The following is an 18,095-nucleotide window of genomic DNA, read 5'->3' as shown; positions in this document are numbered from 1 at the left end:
CCCAGCAGTGGGGCGTGATGGGTCGAGATGATGATGATAATGATGAATTAGCCTTTGCACGCTGTCTGAATTTCTTTTAATTGTATGCTTTTGTTTCTTGTTACTTTAGAAAATGTAAAATAAAGTGTTCAAAAATAATACTTAATTAATAGTTTTTTTTAAGTCTATCTATCTCGTTATTCTCACGACCCACATATATTACCTATACCATTGTAATCTAGATTTAATGTCCTATATCAGAAGCAGAACATAATCAGAACTAATTTTATTTCTGTTCGCCGTGGACAAATTTTCCATACCACAAATGTCGTTTGATATATTATATCCACTTGCATTTACTATCGACCCTATATTTTGATTTATCTATGCTTATGAATGTATTAAATTTTGCCTATTTCTGGTTTCAAAAATTCAAATTCAAATGGTTTAATGACGTAAAATTTTACAATTATTTGTCGATAGTCATCTACCACCATTTCACAAAGGCCCCGTCATTGAGAAGGAAAGAAATGGCGAAAGAAACTATTCGAGCATCTTTTCAACTTTTTCCTTATAATCTATTACAATTTTTACTTATATCTAGTACCTACAATTTTACTTAAGTACCTATATCCATTTCATTTTTTCAATAGCCTTAGCTGAGGTGGACAAGACCACGCGTTTTTGTCGTTTAAATAATCATTTATACTATAGTAAGCTTTACTACATAATGTAGCTTTAACATAATTCTTAAATTTTTGCTTGTTAAAAATTATAACAATAGGTAATAGCAGAAACGCATTGTCGTTTAAACCAGAAATAGGCAAAATTTAAACGATGGCATCACTGGATTCCATGACAGCGACGTCGCCACCGGAACAGATAAGATTGTGGCACTATAGCTTTTTACATACTCTTTGGTCACACGTCTATCCATAGACTTGCCAAAGACCCATAGACCTACTATACGTCTATTGGTGCCAAGGACTTTATACAAAGTCCTTGATTGGTGCTCACATCAATATGACAGGTTACCTGTCATATTTTTTTTATTGCTTATAGAGAAGACATAGAGAAGATGGAAAAAGTCCTGACGTCCGTAGAATCCCCGCTTTGTGAAACTTTAAATGTTTTTAGTTTTATAAAATTACTAACGCATAGAAAAAATCCGAGATTTTTTAGGATGATATGGAGGGTTATTCCTATCATCAGAAAAATTATGAGCGTTGTCGATTTTTTTCGGACATTACACATTTTCTTGCCTCTTTCTTAGCTTCGCCTCTGAAGCTGCGTACACACCGCCACCGGCCCAACGAAGGCCAACGAACGGGTTTCGTTGGCCTTCGTTGGTGCAATCTGGACGGATTAGCGAATGCCAACGATCGCTCGTTGGCGTATGCCGGCGATCTGAAGCGTGGCGACACCATCAAAGAAATCGAACTATTTGAACGAACCCTGTTTGGACGGTCGCCGAAGGCCAACGAACGAACGCTTAGTTGAAGCAAGAGAGCGTAGCGTGTAGACGTCCAATTTGATAATTCTTTGAATATTTCCCGCCATTAAGATCATGCAGAAAAACAAAGAATGGAGTAACGACGACGATGTTTTCAATTATAATGATGTTGTCGTCGTCCATGATTAAATTGCGAATGAAAGAGCAAAGAACCGGAATCAAAAGCCAACGAACGTTCGTTCGAGCACTAATTGTATTTGGACGTATTTGCGAACACCAACGAGCATGCGGAGGCCAACGCTAGCGAACGATAAATATCCTTCGTTGGCCGTTCGTTGGCCCGGTCTCTACGCAGCTTGAGTCGAATTAAAGCTCAGATTCTTAGTTTTTTATTTTCTACTCTTTTTCCCTTTATTTTTCCTTTAGTAGTAAAATTTCCAAATATGGATTTAAATCTTTTCAGTCTAAATAAATAGGCATTCAACTTGCAGGGATATCGTGGTTCGATTATAGATACATATAGGTATAGAGTGGCTAAAGTGGCAACACTGACGCTACACACTGTATTCTGTGGTCATGTTTTGTGAGTGAAATATGACATTTCATAACTTTTTATATGACATGAATGACGTTCTGATGACAATTTGACAAATGACAAGAGTCAATCAATTCAAAAATTGCATTTGTTTGTTTCTCAAAATTTACGAAAGCTTCGTTTATAAATCTAAAATAAAGTTAAATAGGCAATCATATTGATTATTCTTAAAGGCGGCTAAACCGCATTCGCAATGAGTGCCGCCATCGCGAGGAAGGACGGAGGGCCGGGCTACGTGGGCATCCAGTTCTGCCAAGAATGCAACAACATGTTGTATCCTCGGGAAGACAAGAACAACAAAGTGCTCCTATACGCGTGCAGAAACTGCGACTACAAGCAACTAGCTGACTCCAACTGCGTGTACGTTAACAAGATTATGCACGAAGTGGACGAACTGACGCATATCAACCCGGACGTGGTGAGCGATCCGACTCTACCCCGGACCAAGGACCACGTCTGTCCCAAGTGCAACCACCGCGAGGCCGTCTTCTTCCAGGGCCAGACGCGCAGGGCCGAGGAGGAGATGCGCCTGTACTACGTGTGCACGAGCTGCAAGCACCGCTGGACTGAGTGAAGGTGTGATTTAGTGTTAGAGTTTAGGTTTAAGTACAATAAATGGGATGATGTGTTTATCACTTGCTGTGTATTTCTTGTGATGAATCCTTTGATTAATAAATTTTATTATTGATCACATGCTTATAATTTTTGTACAACCTAGTAATGTTAATAATTTAGCAGTTATTGCTTTTATCTGTGGACTGGAAATTTTGCTCATGATATCTTCATTTGCTCATTCGTTCATCTCTCCAACTGTTGTTACTTCTGCCAATTTGCCAGATGATGCTAAGTAGCTCTTGATTAATAAGGATTTTTAGGTAGCTTTGATGCAGCCCCCTTGTCTTATAACAACTACAGTAATTTAGTAAAGGATCAAGTAGATGTAGGGTTGTAATTAATAGCCCATGTGGAAGCAATTATGTTTATTAACAGTTTTAACAATTCACAGCCGTATAATTAATTGGATCATGCATATTTAAAAAATCAACAATATTAAAATTATAAAGGGAAATAATTAGGCTATAAAAATAAAATGCGGACAAGCTATAACAGGTGATGATAGGACTAATTTGGCACATAAAAACCTTCCACAACATCTATTCTGATGTTAAACATTCATAGAAATCACCTTTCCTCACTCAATATAAAATCTTATAGTATTGAAAAACTGAAAATATACCTACATTCAATACTGCTTGACATACTATAAATTATAGCATAATTTTGCTATGAAAACAAAAAACAATAGCATACACTATAATATTATTCTAATTCCATATATCATCAATTAAACATTGGTATAAACTACAGTAGCTTTGCAGTAGGCCATCACAATTTATAAAAAATATGGTGTTAACATAGTTTTTGTATTTTAATGTTTTTGTAATATAATATAAATATTTGTGCCTTAAAAACTTGCATATTAAAAGCCTAAAATTACTCACTAACCAATCTAAATATGTTATAATTGCAAATGGACATGTTGTGTTTTTCAAACAACCTTTCAGGTAATTATATCTCAACCCCAAACACTTCAGCAACAATGAAACAATATTGAGGAAGACAGGGTTTTAAAATTTACCACAATATTACATTACAACTTTGGGTTGTTTTAATTAAATAGATAATTGATGTCTAAATTATTTAATTTACAATATCCAAAACACTATTACTGAAGATTGAAGAACCTATAATATTAAAGCTGCTGTATCTATAAACATAATCTTAACGAATTGTGTAATTCCAAAAATATATAACATTATTATGGAGTGCTATACAATAATTATATAATATGCAGTCTTGTTACACTATTGACTTATTTGTGTTGAATTAGGCTGCATTCCCAGTAGACAAACTGCACACTTGTTACTAAACTAGGTAACTTATAGCAGGAGCAAATTAAACCTAAACACTCCGCTAACTTAGTCAGTGTGATTCAGTAGGGTAGCCTGGTAGCTATACCAAGATAGTAAAACCATAGTTGTGTCATTATCACTTATTTCATGGAGGTGGGTCTAGTAGATATAAATAAGTTACATATAGCGAGATTAAGCATATAATGTCTGAAATGGTTTAGTAAGTACCTACTCATATTATTATGTGCTCTCATATAGGCAATTACAATCTATCGTAGAAGATATTCTAGATCTTAGATGGATCAATAAAAAGCATGTTCGAAATCCTACTTTAATTTAAAACTAATGTGTGCAATAGCCGCTATTAGAAAGTTACAAATTTAGACTAAGTAGTTTCTGAAAGCACAGGATAGTGTAGTCTACAGTACCCTAACCTAGCCTATAGTATAGTACCCTTGCTGTAGGTATCTATCTCTAATTATATAATAAGCTTATATCGCTAAAACAACCTGTGGCGAAGAGGGCCACTCATGAAGCTCGCTGATCATAAGCTTCGACCTAAGCTTTAGGCGCTATTCTATTTAAAATTCATAATTTTAACTCTCTCTGGTTTACCATGTTTCTAAAATGGGTTTAGGACTGAAGGAAAAGCTTCGTAGATTCAAAAACTATCTATCTTAGCTCAAGTTTCGTCTAAACGAGTGACTAGCGAATTTTTGTTAAGATATTTGTTGTTCTTCTGGATTATACTTTTGGGACATCTTTGTATTTATCTTTAAAGTTTTGCGTAAGACATATTGAGGCTTTTCTATTGAATCATCAATCATACTCTGCCAATGCCAGAAATAATCAAATATACTACCTTAGCCCTGTCTCTGTGTGCGTAATAATATGCAGAGTAATCACGTAACGTAATCACCAACAAACCACGCTAACCCTAATACCCTTCCACCAGCCATCCTGGACCTACCCATACTTCTTCTCCACCAGTCTACTCAGACCTACCCATACTTCTTGTCAAAAGAATCGGTATTGAACTGCGAGAGGTCCGGCTTGGCTGGGCAGCGCCGGGTCACAGTGGCGTCGATCTGCAGCCGCCGCCCTCGTATGGAGACACGCTGTCAGTGTTCCGGCGGAGGGGCGTCGGGCATCGTCTCTGGGAGGGGGGGGAGCACGTTCGCTTCGAACTGACCTGATAGGTTCCCTGTAAGGATGGTGGCTTTGGTTAAGATTAAAATGGTTTAAGGACGGGAAAACGTCTGGTACTTATGTTGGAAGGTAACTTATCTTGGTTAAGTATCTACCAGGGAACATAAATTGACAGCATTTTACACATAAGTACCTATTTCGCCAATAGGCCTCCTTTATCCAGCGACCACGGCCTGTCTTTATCTAACGAGTACCATACCTTAGAACCATAAAAAGTTAGTCTTATAACTACTCGTAGTCTGGCAATATCATTTACCTGGTGGCGAGTAGTTGGCGACGACGATGACCTTGCCCGCCCGCGAGCGCGCCTTGCCCACGCCGAAGAACCGCGTCGCCACCCACACCATCTGCGTGAAGTGACCTGCAAGTGGAACACGGGCATAATTAGTTAGGTACATGATATAGACGGGGAACCAAGCAAGTGGAAGCGTTGTGTGGAATAAATTTCGGCGTACTGGAGACCATAGAAAATTAGCCGATATAGTGGCTGGATGAGAAAAGCCGAAGATAGACTTTCTTCGCGCCCCTATATATAGGGCTCTCCTACCTATGTCTAGAAGTAGAAGATTACGGACTGATTAGTGTATTAGTCTATCTATGCTATAGATAACTAACCTGCATTAACATTGGCATGAAGCACATCTGACTCCTTAAAGAAGTTGTACTGCCTCACCGCTGCATACCAGTATGATGATACTTCTTGACCTAAAACAGACACAAAGTGGTTATCAAGGCATTGGCAATGGAACAGTTCTGCCTTATAACTTTGAGCTAAAGGGATTTAAATAGGATGAGGGACCATATAATGATAGCGTACCTAAGTAACGTGAAGGGGCGTTAGAAAAATAAGTAGGTATAGCTTCTTATTATGAATGAAGGTGCAGGAAAGGCCCCTCCTCGAATGACATATCACCTGCGTATCACCCTTAAACGTATCACTCAGCGACCAACAGACTAGCTATTGCGTTTCTACGTCGCCACAATAATTACCTACCTACTGTAACAAGAAAAATATCCTGAATGTGAACTAACCGGTGGCGTCGGGCTGCAGCGCGCTGACGGGCCGCTGGTACAGGTTCTGCCCCACGTCGCGGTCGTTGCGGTAGCTGAACTTGTTGGTGTGCGCCAGGTGGTTGGCCCACGCCTGCGCGTAGTCGCACAACTGGGGGCGCAAGAGTTTCATGAGGTATTGGCATTAAGTGGGCGTTTGTGGTATGGTGGGTGTCGTTAGGAAGGAGGGGGTCTTCGGTCTTTTCCTGTACCTACCTACATAGACCATTCAATACTTCCGTTTTAGCTAAAGCACACATTGATGGAGTCTGTGAAAGAGTTGGACTTCCTCTGCCAAAATTTTTGCATATGTATACTTATAGTTAACATTATTATTGTACCCTTCAGGGTTACCCTAGCCTAACTACGTCTAGTACGCGGTAGCAGAGATACTACGCTAGCTAACTTAGCTTTTCATAAGCTAGAGTGTGCCATGTGTCTATTATTTCAGAGAAAAATTGCCCTGAGATACCTACGTAATCTTGATGAGTCTTGGTAAGACATTTTTCTTACCTCCGGCGCCATAACGAGCTGCGGCGCGCCATGCCGCTGCCGGTACACGTTGTGCCAGCAGAGGCTCTCCGTGATGAAGTCGCTGTCCTGCCACGCCGTGCGCACCTCGCTCCACTGCACCACCATGCTCACCGGCCGCTCCAGCAGCACCTGGCCACAGGGTGGAGGTTAACGACGCGTTCGATGCTTAGAATATTGAAACCTTTGTTAAGTTTGTGGTAGTCCGTGACATTGTATTATTTTTTTCTTCTTTTGGCGCTGCTTAAAAAAGGCTTCTTATACATCCTGCCGCCAACAAAGTGGTCCTTCGAGCCGGATATTAGGAAAATGTCAGCCATCCAAGTTGTTTTGCGACCACTGATCATCTGCCATCCATTTGTGGATGATTTCGTAACATCCACAAATGGACTCTAGTTGACGGGTACGGGATATCATGTGGAACTGCGCGTGAACTAAGTGTCGTGGAGTTTAACAAGTAGTCACATCCCTTTTGAAGGTGGACTCACTCTTACAGGTCGAGAGTACTTCTAGAATACAATCATAGCCATGTTATGAAAGTAATTAACCTATGTAATTTATTTTACTAATCACATTAATCTTTCAAAACAAATACCCAACGCCATTGCCACTTAAAATCATTTCCGGTGCCTGGTAGATTGGTAGACATAGTGTGGATCTAAAGAAAGGGTGTGTTTGCCATTAATGCAATATTCGCGTGCCACTTTATCGTAGCGTAGATCGCGAGTAGAAAGAATAGAAGTTACAGCGGCACGCGATTTTCGACCTTCAAGACTAGGGGGTGGAAAGTGCATAGCGCTGATAAATATAGAACCTTGGAAGAAAGTGCTAGTCACTAGCGGATAATAATAGGTAAGGCTCTTACCTTTACAAAGCTTGGACATTGATAAATGGCTTACGGAAATATTCCAGTTAGTTTCAACTTTGAATATTAGTATAGTTAAGTAGTTACCTACTTTATAGTTGAGGTACCTCTAGTAAAAAAGTTTCCTTATGAGCGGAAATACATTATAATTAATTACATTCAAATGTTTTATTACCTAAACTCCTATGTAACAGCCAGTGGCTCTCTAAAAAGTATTGTCTTTCCAACGGGTACTTAACGGTTTTATTTGGGATAAAAAGTTTGAAAACTACTTATTTACTTTATATTAGTTTACGCGTGCTTTTACGTATCATAAAATTTTAGCACGTCGCGATGACGGGATGACATGTGACAAGGCCGCATTTATTTTGGCAAGGCAAGGGAGCGATGTTCTGCTTGCCCCCACAGGTCAAGGCCGCGCCAGTTCCGGATCCGGCGGAAACTGTGGGGCTTCTCCGTTTCCGCCGCGGCCGGGAAACAGGAAACGCTGTCCGCTGACGGTTTTTGCCTAGAGCTAGTTATAAGCCGTTATATTAAAATATCTCGTAGATGTAGGTACCTACTTATATCTACTATAAGTATCTGAACTATCTGAAACCTAACTGCTGGGTATGCTTACCTTCTTTAGTAATTTAGGCCTGTTGTCGAGTTCTTCTGGTTCTTTGTCTTTAGTCGCGTGGTCAACATTCCTGTTGTATCTAGAAAATTAATGAAGTAAAGATTAGATTCGATATTCCAGCGCTAGTGTTTGTCTTCTATATAAATATATGCATTAGCAATCAACTATCCGCATCTTTTAGATCCATACAAGTTATGTTAGATTGCTGCTTCGATCATTCATTGGGCTACAAAGAAACCTGACCCAGCTTCAGTAGCAATGACACTCTAAGATCTGAACACGGTATCACAGTGACTGACCGGTGATGATGCAGGAGCGATGGAGTGAGAGATTGAGATAGTAGGTGGTTACCTATCTACCTATAGTTGCAGTAGGTAACCTAACTAACCGGTCATGATGCAGCAGCGCCGGGGACACCTTCTTGCGCAGGTTGGCGAGCGCGGCCTGCTCCTCGCGGCGGCAGGACGGCGCGGGCGCCCCGCACAGAGTCACCAGCGGGGTGGGCGCGGCCGCCTGCTGGGTCGGCTTGGAGAGCAGCCTGTGGGTGATGGACAGTGATGGTGGAGGTTAGAGGTGATGTTTGTACCTACCTAGCTAATGCAGTGTAGGTATGGGGTGGTGTGCCTTTATTATAGAGCCGGAAAATACTCATAAAAAAACATAGTGAAATTAGTTAAATTATTGTGGTTGGTAACTACCTATATAGTACCTACGTGGGTAGGTAGAAAGTACAATCATTCATGCGAGATTTAACTGCCGCTTCTGGAAAGTAGTTCGATGTTCGAGTTGTAAACAAGTTGAAACTATTATACTTGTCGTATCCGGTCAAACGGAAGTCCCGGTCGGAACGTCAAACGTGTCACGTGACAGCACAGCAGCGTCACCAGATCACGTGACTGCACTGCAGCGCCGCCGCCCCGTCACGTGGCATGTTTCGACAGAGTCTTGGTGGCGACCGGCCGCCCAGCGGAGCTCACTTCTCGTTGGAGCGCCAGTCGCGAAGCACCTTGGAACTGTCCCTCGTTCCGTACCCAGTTTGTGAAGTGTCTGTGTGTGAATATTATAGCCTAGCATTTGATTTGTACAGTGTCCGTTAAATTAAAATAAAGTGTGAAGATTAACTTTGTGTTCCTCGTTTCTTGATTACCCTACTGTCTGCCCACAATGAATAACCCGGTGCCGCCTCCTGCGACATCAGAAGTGGGATCTAATCAAGAAAACGAGAGGAATCGTGGTGAAAATAGTGATGAACAATGGCGTGGACTTTTTGAAATGCAAAATTTGCAAATGCGTGCACTAATTCAAGCGCTAAAGACCCCCAGTGTGAACAGTGCAGTGAACCTACCCAAGTTTGACCCTGACAAGCCCGACGTGGATGCAAGATCCTGGTGCGCGACGGCAGACCTGTGCTTCACCGGAAACCCTATAGAAGGCGGACAGCTCATCATGACCTTGAGCAAGGCCCTCAAAGGAGCAGCGTCAACCTGGCTGTCTCAATTAACGTACCCAGGTATGACATGGGCTGATTTCAAAGAGCTCTTCACATCAAGATTTGTGTGCGTAGAAACAAATGCGGCTACCCTCATTAACCTCAGTAATGATAAACCGCTTGAAAAAGAGACCTACGGTGCCTACGCGAGCCGCCAAATCACCGCACTCATGAGCCGCTGGAAAAATGCGAGTATTGAACAAGTTGCAGTGTCGGTTGTGCTTTCCCATCTTGCACAATTCGACAACCGTTTGAATCGTCTCGCATTCACAACAGAAATTTCCACTCGCAGTGAGTTGCAAAAAGAACTGCAGGCCTTTTCATACCTGAAGCGGAAATCCCCTACCGTGACTGAAGCAAGCAAGCCTGTAATGGACAACGCGAAACGACAAAAGTTTTCACAACCGACAACAGTGAAGTGCTTTTTGTGTGGAAAACTCGGACACAAACAAGCAGATTGTCGTCTCAAAGGATTGTATCCTAAGAAGCAGCCAGCCCCAGCGTCATCCCAAGCTAGCCACCAGCAACAGCCAGCCAGCAGCCGAGCTATCATCTGCTTTAAGTGTGGCGAACCGGGCCACATCGCGACGCGCTGCCCAGCCCCCGCGTCTACCCCCAGGCCAGAGCGACGAGTCGACCTTTGTGTGGTCGAGCCCCCAACCGGAGAGCTAAAACATCTTGGTGAGCATTTTGTTTTTCATTATGACTCTGGTGCAGAGTGTTCCCTTATTAAAGAAAAGATTGCTAATAAGTTTAGTGGAAAACGAATCAATAATGCAGTGACACTGATAGGCATAGGAAATAATAATGTTGTTAGTAGCTTGCAAATATTGAGTGAGGTAGAAATTAATGGATTCAGGATGGAGATCTTATTTCACGTTTTGCCTGATGTGTACCTACGAAGCGATATCATGCTAGGTAGAGAAATTTTGAGCAACGGTTACTCAGTTAACATGACTGCAAAGGATTTTACTCTGACAAGGTTATGTGTGGTAAATAAGTGTGATTCAGTAGCTAGTGCCCCGGCCTACGACCTAAAAAACATCAATACAGACATCCCCGATGATAAACTTTGCGAGTTGCATAGTGCGTTGGAACCTTTTGCTGATTTTTTTATCGTTGGTTTTCCAACCACCCGCGTTACAACGGGACAGCTAGAAATTAAATTAATTGACCCCAATCGTACCGTGCAGCGACGTCCGTATCGTTTATCGCCGGAAGAACGTAAAATTATGCGTGATAGAGTAGAAGAGTTGTTGCGTGCAAACATAATTAGGCCCAGTTGTTCACCGTTTGCGAGTCCTGCGCTCTTAGTAAAGAAACAAGACGGAGCTGATCGTATGTGCATTGATTATCGTGAGTTGAATAGCAACACTGTCCCCGATAATTATCCACTTCCCTTGATTGTAGACCAGATTTCTAGGCTTCATGGTGCTTATTACTTTACAAAGCTAGATTGCGCAAGTGGCTTCCATTTAATTCCTGTCAAGGACGATAAATCCATCGAACGGACCGCTTTTGTAACGGCTGAAGGCCAATATGAATTCCTTACCATGCCCTTTTGCTTGCGTAATGCAATTTCAGTTTTTCAGAGAGCTATCATAAATGCTCTAGGAGAGCTTGCTTACTCGTACGTGATTGTTTACGTTGATGACGTCCTGATAATATCAGAAAATGTAGAGCAAGGTATAGAGCGGCTGAAAACAGTATTAGATGTACTTACAAAGGCAGGGTTTTCATTAAACTTGAAGAAATGCTCTTTTCTTAAAACCCGGATAGAGTATTTAGGCTGTGAGATCGAAGCGGGTGAGATAAGGCCGAACAAACGTAAGGTAGAGTCGTTATCTGCACTGCCTCCACCCCAGTCAGTCACACAGGTGAGGCAATTTATAGGTCTAGCCTCCTACTTTAGACAGTTCGTGCCGAATTTCTCTCGCATCATGGCCCCTCTACATATCAAGAACGAAAGACATCGGACCGATGAAAATTGGTCTGTCTGTAAAGCTGCAAGGAATCGGTGTAACAAGCTGTGTAGGAACGCTAAACGCCGATATATCCTGGAACAAATCGAACTTTCTACTCCTGCAGGGATTTGGAAATTCCTCAGGACTCTTGGCGTGGGAAAACCTCCTAGTCAAGATGTTCAAATACCGTTTGATATTAATGACCTCAACCTCCATTTTACCACAGTTCCCTCACTTGATCCCCTTACTAAGAGTTTGTCATTAAATATTATCAAGAATACTATCATTCCCACGCCAGACATCGATTCCTTTGAATTTTCACCAGCATCGCGGGACGAGATCAAAAAGATTATTCTGTCACTGAAATCCAAAGCCGTCGGTCATGATAATATAGGGCGTATTATGGTAACAACACTTCTAGACATCCTTCTCCCTGCAATAACCCACATAGTCAACCACTCCCTTTCCACAGGACAATTCCCGAACCTTTGGCTTAAAGCTTACGTCCTTCCTCTTCCCAAAGTTCCAGCCCCCTCCGCTCCCAATGAGTACCGTCCTATTTCCATATTACCCTTCCTGTCAAAAATATTAGAATCTGTCGTACATCGCCAACTGACTACATTTCTTACCAAAGGCAGTCTCCTCAATCCTTTCCAGTCTGGATTTCGTTCGGGACACAGTACGACCACGGCTTTGCTTAAAGTGACAGAGGATATCAGATGTGCCATGGAGGATCGGCGGGTGACAGTTCTGGTGTTGGTCGACTTCAGTAATGCTTTTAATGCAGTCGACCATGACCTGTTACTTGCCGTTCTCGAATGTCACAAGATCTCTGTTCCCGCTATCAGCTGGTTCTCCTCTTATCTTCGAGGCCGCCAGCAAGCAATTCGTAACGGGCCTTCTGTTGTATCAGACTGGGCTGACTTGACTGCTGGTGTACCTCAAGGCGGCATTCTCTCCCCCTTACTTTTTTCTACTTTTATAAATTTCGTCACATCTAGCCTTCATTGCTCCTACCACTTGTATGCCGATGACTTGCAGATTTACAGCCATGTTAAAATTGACGATCTTGATGCTGGCATTGCGGCGGTGAATGGAGATCTCGATGAGATACTAAGGTGGTCGCAGCATTTTGGCATTTCCGTCAACCCCAAAAAGTGTCAGGCAATAATTGTAGGAAGTTCAAGACTTCTATCCTCTCTGGACTACACCACTGTTCCACCAGTTCAATTTGACGGTCGTGTGATACCTTTCTCTCCAACTGTCAATGATCTTGGTCTGATCATAGATGAGCACTTAAGTTGGGAGCAACAGTTAGACAAAGTGTCCCGCAAAATCTACGCTTCTCTCCACTCTATGCTTCGCCTTAAAAACTTTCTTCCACAACACACCAAACTAGCCTTAGTAAACTCTTTGCTTCTACCTATCTTAGACTATGCGGATGTGTGTTACTTGGATCTGACCGAAGTGCTACTCAATAAGCTTGAACGCTTATTGAATACCTGTATCCGTTTCGTTTTTGGGCTACGTAAATATGATCACGTTTCTCAGTACCGTTCACAGCTAAAATGGCTCCCCATTCGTGATCGTAGGAATCTTCGTATCCTATGTCTCCTTTTCTCCGTTCTCCACGAGCCTAATACTCCTCCCTATCTTAAATCCATGTTTGATTTTCTTTCTGACACTCATACACGTCATCTCCGTTCCTCCCATAATCATCTATTAGCACTGCCCTCTTTCCATTCCGGTTTTATGTCTAACTCCTTCGCTGTCACCGCCGTTCGCCTATGGAATAATCTTCCCGAGAATATTAGAGAAGCCCCTTCTCGCCACATCTTCAAGCGACTAACCCGCGCTCATTATCTCAGCAACTTAAATAAATAGCATTTTCGTGTACCTGTCTGGATATTATATTATTATATGTTTGTATATATTATATTTATGTATCCTAATATTATATGTATTTTATTATTATCTTTTATAAATTTATATAATTATTTGAATGTATTGTTATTATATATTAAGATAATTATTAAGTGACTATTTAGTTTTTAGTTTTTTCATCTTACATACTTTTTCGTTTTTTTTTTTTTTGCACATCTTTGTACTTGTTTTCCTGCACCTCCTGTAGGTTGGCTGGTAGAAAATGCTCTTAGCATTAAGCTCACCTTTTGTACATGTATTTTTATATTTGTGCAATAAAGAATTAAATAAATAAATAAATAAATAAATACATATCTTGACATCAGGTAAGACACAGTTTGCATGGACAGACAAACACGAAGAAGCTCGACAGAAAATTATAGAGACTCTTACCACGGAACCTGTCCTGATGATCTTTGACCCAGAGCATCCAGTGGAACTTCACACCGACGCTAGTGCCGAGGGTTATGGAGCGATTTTACTGCAAATCGTGGATGGTAAGCGAAGACCAGTAGCATATTTTAGCAAGCGCACTACGCCGGCGGAGTCCCGATACCATTCTTATGAATTGGAAACGCTCGCTGTCGTAAATGCTATCAAACATTTCCGGCAATACCTACACGGAAGGAGGTTTGTAGTGGTGACCGACTGTAATTCGCTCAAATCATCACGGAACAAAATTGATCTGACACCTAGAGTTCACAGGTGGTGGGCTTTCCTTCAGTCTTACGACTTTGAGGTGGTGTATCGAGCAGGTAAGCACATGGCACACGTAGATTTCTTCTCTAGAAATCATCTTACACCTCAATCAAAGGAGCCGGTAGTCAAATGCGCCCAGAAGATGGTTAACTTAACCGAGCTTTCTGAAAACTGGCTCTATGCAGAGCAACAGCGCGATGGAGAGATTGTGAAGCTGATAGCAGACCTCAACGATGGTGAGATGAGCGAGGATCTAGCCAAGACTTATGAGATACGTTCTGGTGTTCTCTACAGAAAGGTGCAACGACACGGTAAGACAAAATGTTTACCAATAGTTCCCCGAGCGATGAGATGGTCTGTCATAAACAACGTACATGAATCGCTGATACATCTAGGGTGGGAGAAGACCTTAGAAAAGCTCTACGACCATTATTGGTTTGAAGGTATGTGTCGCTACGTGAAGAAGTTTACTGACAATTGTGTTACATGCAAAGTTGCCAAAAAACATTCAGGCAAGGTACAGGCTGAACTTCACCCAATACCTAAGGTGACAGTCCCGTGGCACACGGTGCACATCGACGCTACCGGTAAGCTCAGTGGTAAAAACGACACCAAAGAGTGTTTTTGTGCTCATAGACGCTTTTACGAAATACGTCCTACTCTACCATACTAAGAACATTGACTCGAACAGCAGCATTCAGGCCGTGAAGGATAGTGTAGCTTTGTTTGGAGCTCCTGTACGTCTCATAGCTGACCAAGGCCGATGCTTTGCTAGCAATGATTTTAAACAGTTTTGTGAGAGCAAAAACATTGCTCTACATCTCATTGCGACTGGTTCAGCTAGAGCAAACGGGCAAGTAGAGAGGATAATGAGCGTGTTAAAGGCAATGTTGACAGCAGTAGAGTCGAGCGGTGATAGGTCATGGCAGGATGCGCTAGGAGACGTTCAATTGGCAATAAATTGCACAGTAAATAGAGTCACTAAAGCCAGTTCCCTGGAACTCATGATAGGCAAAGTTGCTCGTCCTCTAGATCTGATGGCAGATGAGGTAGAGCATACTATTGATCTCGAAGAAGTTAGGCAATCGGCGTCAGAAAGGATTGAGAAAAATGCAGTCTATGATAAGAGACGTTTTGATTCAACTAAGGCAAAACTGAATAAGTTCTCTATCGGTGATTTTGTTTTGATTGAAAATGAGGAGCGGAATCAAACAAAGTTGGACCCAAAATTCAAAGGGCCGTTTAGAATAATAGAGGTTTTAGAAGGCGATCGGTATGTTTTAAAATCGTTGAATTGTAAAAGAACGTACAAGTACGCACATGATAGGTTGCGAAAAATGCCGGAGGGTCAAATACCAATCGAAATGTCTAATGAGGAGAGTGATCTTGAGGAAGTAGAGCATGTTGATGCTGCGATGATGGAGTAAGGTGTGCTCGGTTCGGTTGGTCGGCTATACCAGAGACCATGCCGTAGTCGTAGCTCGTTAGAAGTCGGCATTTGCTTGCGGAGGGCAAACCGTGGGTACGCGATGGGCGGATGGTTCTGGCGGAGGCCGGGTCTTTGTAGAGACCAAAGAGTAATGGTTGTACTCTGCGATCCTTGGAGAGGATGCGCGTGTTGGTGAGCTCGAGTAGCTCTAGGCCACGAATGGGACACTTACTATCATCTAAGTTGCTATTGATGTGATCATTGAGATAATGTGATTTGTAGAGCTGTTGATTATTTGGTGGTATTTGATTCTTCGTGCATTGGTAATGATTCCCTGTTAATAAAATTATGATGATGATTATGATGAATGGTGTGTATTAGATCTTAGTGAATATTGTCACTTAGCTTGTAAATAGTATCAAATTTTGAAAAATTGCTTTATTTGTAAACATTTGGTAGTCATCAATGACTAACATAGGTCAGGTATGACCGAACGAATACTGTGCGAAATTCGTTTGTTTCAGAGTAAACACACGAGGACGTGTGTAGAGGCAGAATGGCCGTGTCTTATCCGGTCAAACGGAAGTCCCGGTCGGAACGTCAAACGTGTCACGTGACAGCACAGCAGCGTCACCAGATCACGTGACTGCACTGCAGCGCCGCCGCCCCGTCACGTGGCATGTTTCGACAGAGTCTTGGTGGCGACCGGCCGCCCAGCGGAGCTCACTTCTCGTTGGAGCGCCAGTCGCGAAGCACCTTGGAACTGTCCCTCGTTCCGTACCCAGTTTGTGAAGTGTCTGTGTGTGAATATTATAGCCTAGCATTTGATTTGTACAGTGTCCGTTAAATTAAAATAAAGTGTGAAGATTAACTTTGTGTTCCTCGTTTCTTGATTACCCTACTGTCTGCCCACAATGAATAACCCGGTGCCGCCTCCTGCGACATACTTATATGTAGTTATACGGGTTATACCCCTATATCTTTAACATGTGTGTAAAGGCGATTCACACACGTGTCCGCGTGGTGCACTTATACCTACATCACAAATTGTGATTCACAGTGACTAAGTACTTATACTTTTGTAGTAGGTACCTACTTGTATAGGTAGGTACATATAGGTAATTAACATAGCAATATAATTAACAATGACTTTTCTTAAAAAAAAAAACAAATAAAGCACAAGAGTGCTAGAAATAATTGGCATCTTTCGGAAAGTACCGAGATACTTAACTCCAAACTAGAGGCAGCCCTTCAGTCTAAACTTAGATGTGTAGGTAGGTAGTACTAACTACTTAGGTCTAAGTTTAGACTGAGAGCTGCATCTTGAAGTGGTAAGCAACTGCGTCATAAAGTTTTAACTCACATTTTTAAATATATGTACAAATTAAATAGGAAGATACATGGTCCGCTTTAGGTTGCTATCATGTATGAAAAAATATGATTATTATGTATTAGAACATATTAACTAACTACGTATTGAATCAAGTGCAGTAGAATAGCATCCTCATTCTATAGGCATTCATTAAGTACTATAGTTAATACACTATCAATAACCTCTCGTCATAACCGCACAAAGGTATCCATTGACAACGGAAAACATCTGAAAGCTCACCGTTTGGAGGCCGGCGTCCGCTTCGACAGCAGCGTGTAGTCATAGAGGTTGGAGCTGGAAGGGTTCTTCTGGAACACAGGCGCCGGCGGGTAGTAGTCCTCTTCATCCCTGTAGTTATTATTATTGACCAGGGCAGACTTGAGCGGTAGTAACTCGACGGTGTCGTGAGCCCGCCGCTCGTGGTGGCTCATGGCAGGCGGGACATCCTGCGCGGGCCGAGGCTCTCTGCAGACTGAGGGTTGGAGACGCACAGGCTCATCTGACAGTGAGGGGGAGGGATCTATCTCGCGAATGGGGGCGCCACTTTATATGGCCTACGTGTATTTGTACAGGCTACAGGCACTGTGTGGTTCGGTGATGTGTAGGTATCATCTTTTCAGGTCTTATAGGTCTGCAGCAAAATATGTTTGGTGTAAATAAAGTATTGATGTAGTGATAAATACAAAGGTATTAGGGATTTAACGGTTAATTTCAATTATTGCTATGCTAACAGTTTCAGGCGCAATTAAAATGACTACCTACAAACAGTGTTCTCAAAGCATCTTGAGCCCACTGCATAAATGGAATAGGAGATTGATGGGATTCATCAAAACAAATTTTCTCATAAGATCCCGATGGGCCCCTCAATGTAGTTCAAACAAAGTCCGCAGCAGTTTTCAGTGGAGGTTCAGGGTGCAGGGGCGGGGCGTCATCCGGCCGGCGGGGGCGCCCGGGGCGCATGCGCGGGCCCGCTGGCTCCGAGCCAAGTGACAGCCTCTCATGAAT

General features: G+C 42.2%; 2 protein-coding genes across 2 annotated transcripts; one reads left to right on the top strand and one right to left on the bottom strand.

Annotated features, from left to right (window-relative positions):
- The first annotated feature begins 2,083 nt into the window (after positions 1-2,083).
- On the top strand, positions 2,084-2,660 carry LOC105398642 (DNA-directed RNA polymerase II subunit RPB9). Its single transcript, XM_011557684.3, has one exon. It carries the CDS (start codon positions 2,221-2,223, stop codon positions 2,599-2,601), a length of 381 nt encoding a protein of 126 aa, XP_011555986.1. The 5' UTR covers positions 2,084-2,220; the 3' UTR covers positions 2,602-2,660.
- A 127-nt stretch (positions 2,661-2,787) lies between these two features.
- LOC105387038 (probable pathogenesis-related protein CaO19.6200) lies at positions 2,788-17,792 on the bottom strand. The gene is made up of 8 exons (XM_038108284.2): positions 17,331-17,792; positions 8,603-8,752; positions 8,215-8,293; positions 6,713-6,862; positions 6,182-6,311; positions 5,765-5,854; positions 5,406-5,510; positions 2,788-5,144 (listed from the first exon to the last, which is right to left on the bottom strand). Exons 1-8 carry the CDS (start codon positions 17,519-17,521, stop codon positions 5,062-5,064), a joined length of 978 nt encoding a protein of 325 aa, XP_037964212.2. The 5' UTR covers positions 17,522-17,792; the 3' UTR covers positions 2,788-5,061.
- Between the last annotated feature and the right edge of the window lie 303 nt (positions 17,793-18,095).

The sequence above is a fragment of the Plutella xylostella genome, chromosome 15, assembly GCF_932276165.1.
Source record: "Plutella xylostella chromosome 15, ilPluXylo3.1, whole genome shotgun sequence".
Lineage (NCBI taxonomy): Eukaryota > Metazoa > Arthropoda > Insecta > Lepidoptera > Plutellidae > Plutella > Plutella xylostella.
This window is presented reverse-complemented; position numbering and strand designations above follow the sequence as displayed.

Coding starts and splice junctions, on each gene's coding strand:
- LOC105387038 (XM_038108284.2), bottom strand. CDS start 17,521: ATGAGCCACCACGAGCGGCGGGCTCACGACACCGTCGAGTTACTACCG. Junction 6,312..6,712: donor AGCTCGTTATGGCGCCGGAG/GTAAGAAAAATG, acceptor TTGCGCCCCCAG/TTGTGCGACTACGCGCAGGC. Junction 5,511..5,764: donor TCATGCCAATGTTAATGCAG/GTTAGTTATCTA, acceptor TTCCACTTGCAG/GTCACTTCACGCAGATGGTG.
- LOC105398642 (XM_011557684.3), top strand. CDS start 2,221: ATGAGTGCCGCCATCGCGAGGAAGGACGGAGGGCCGGGCTACGTGGGC.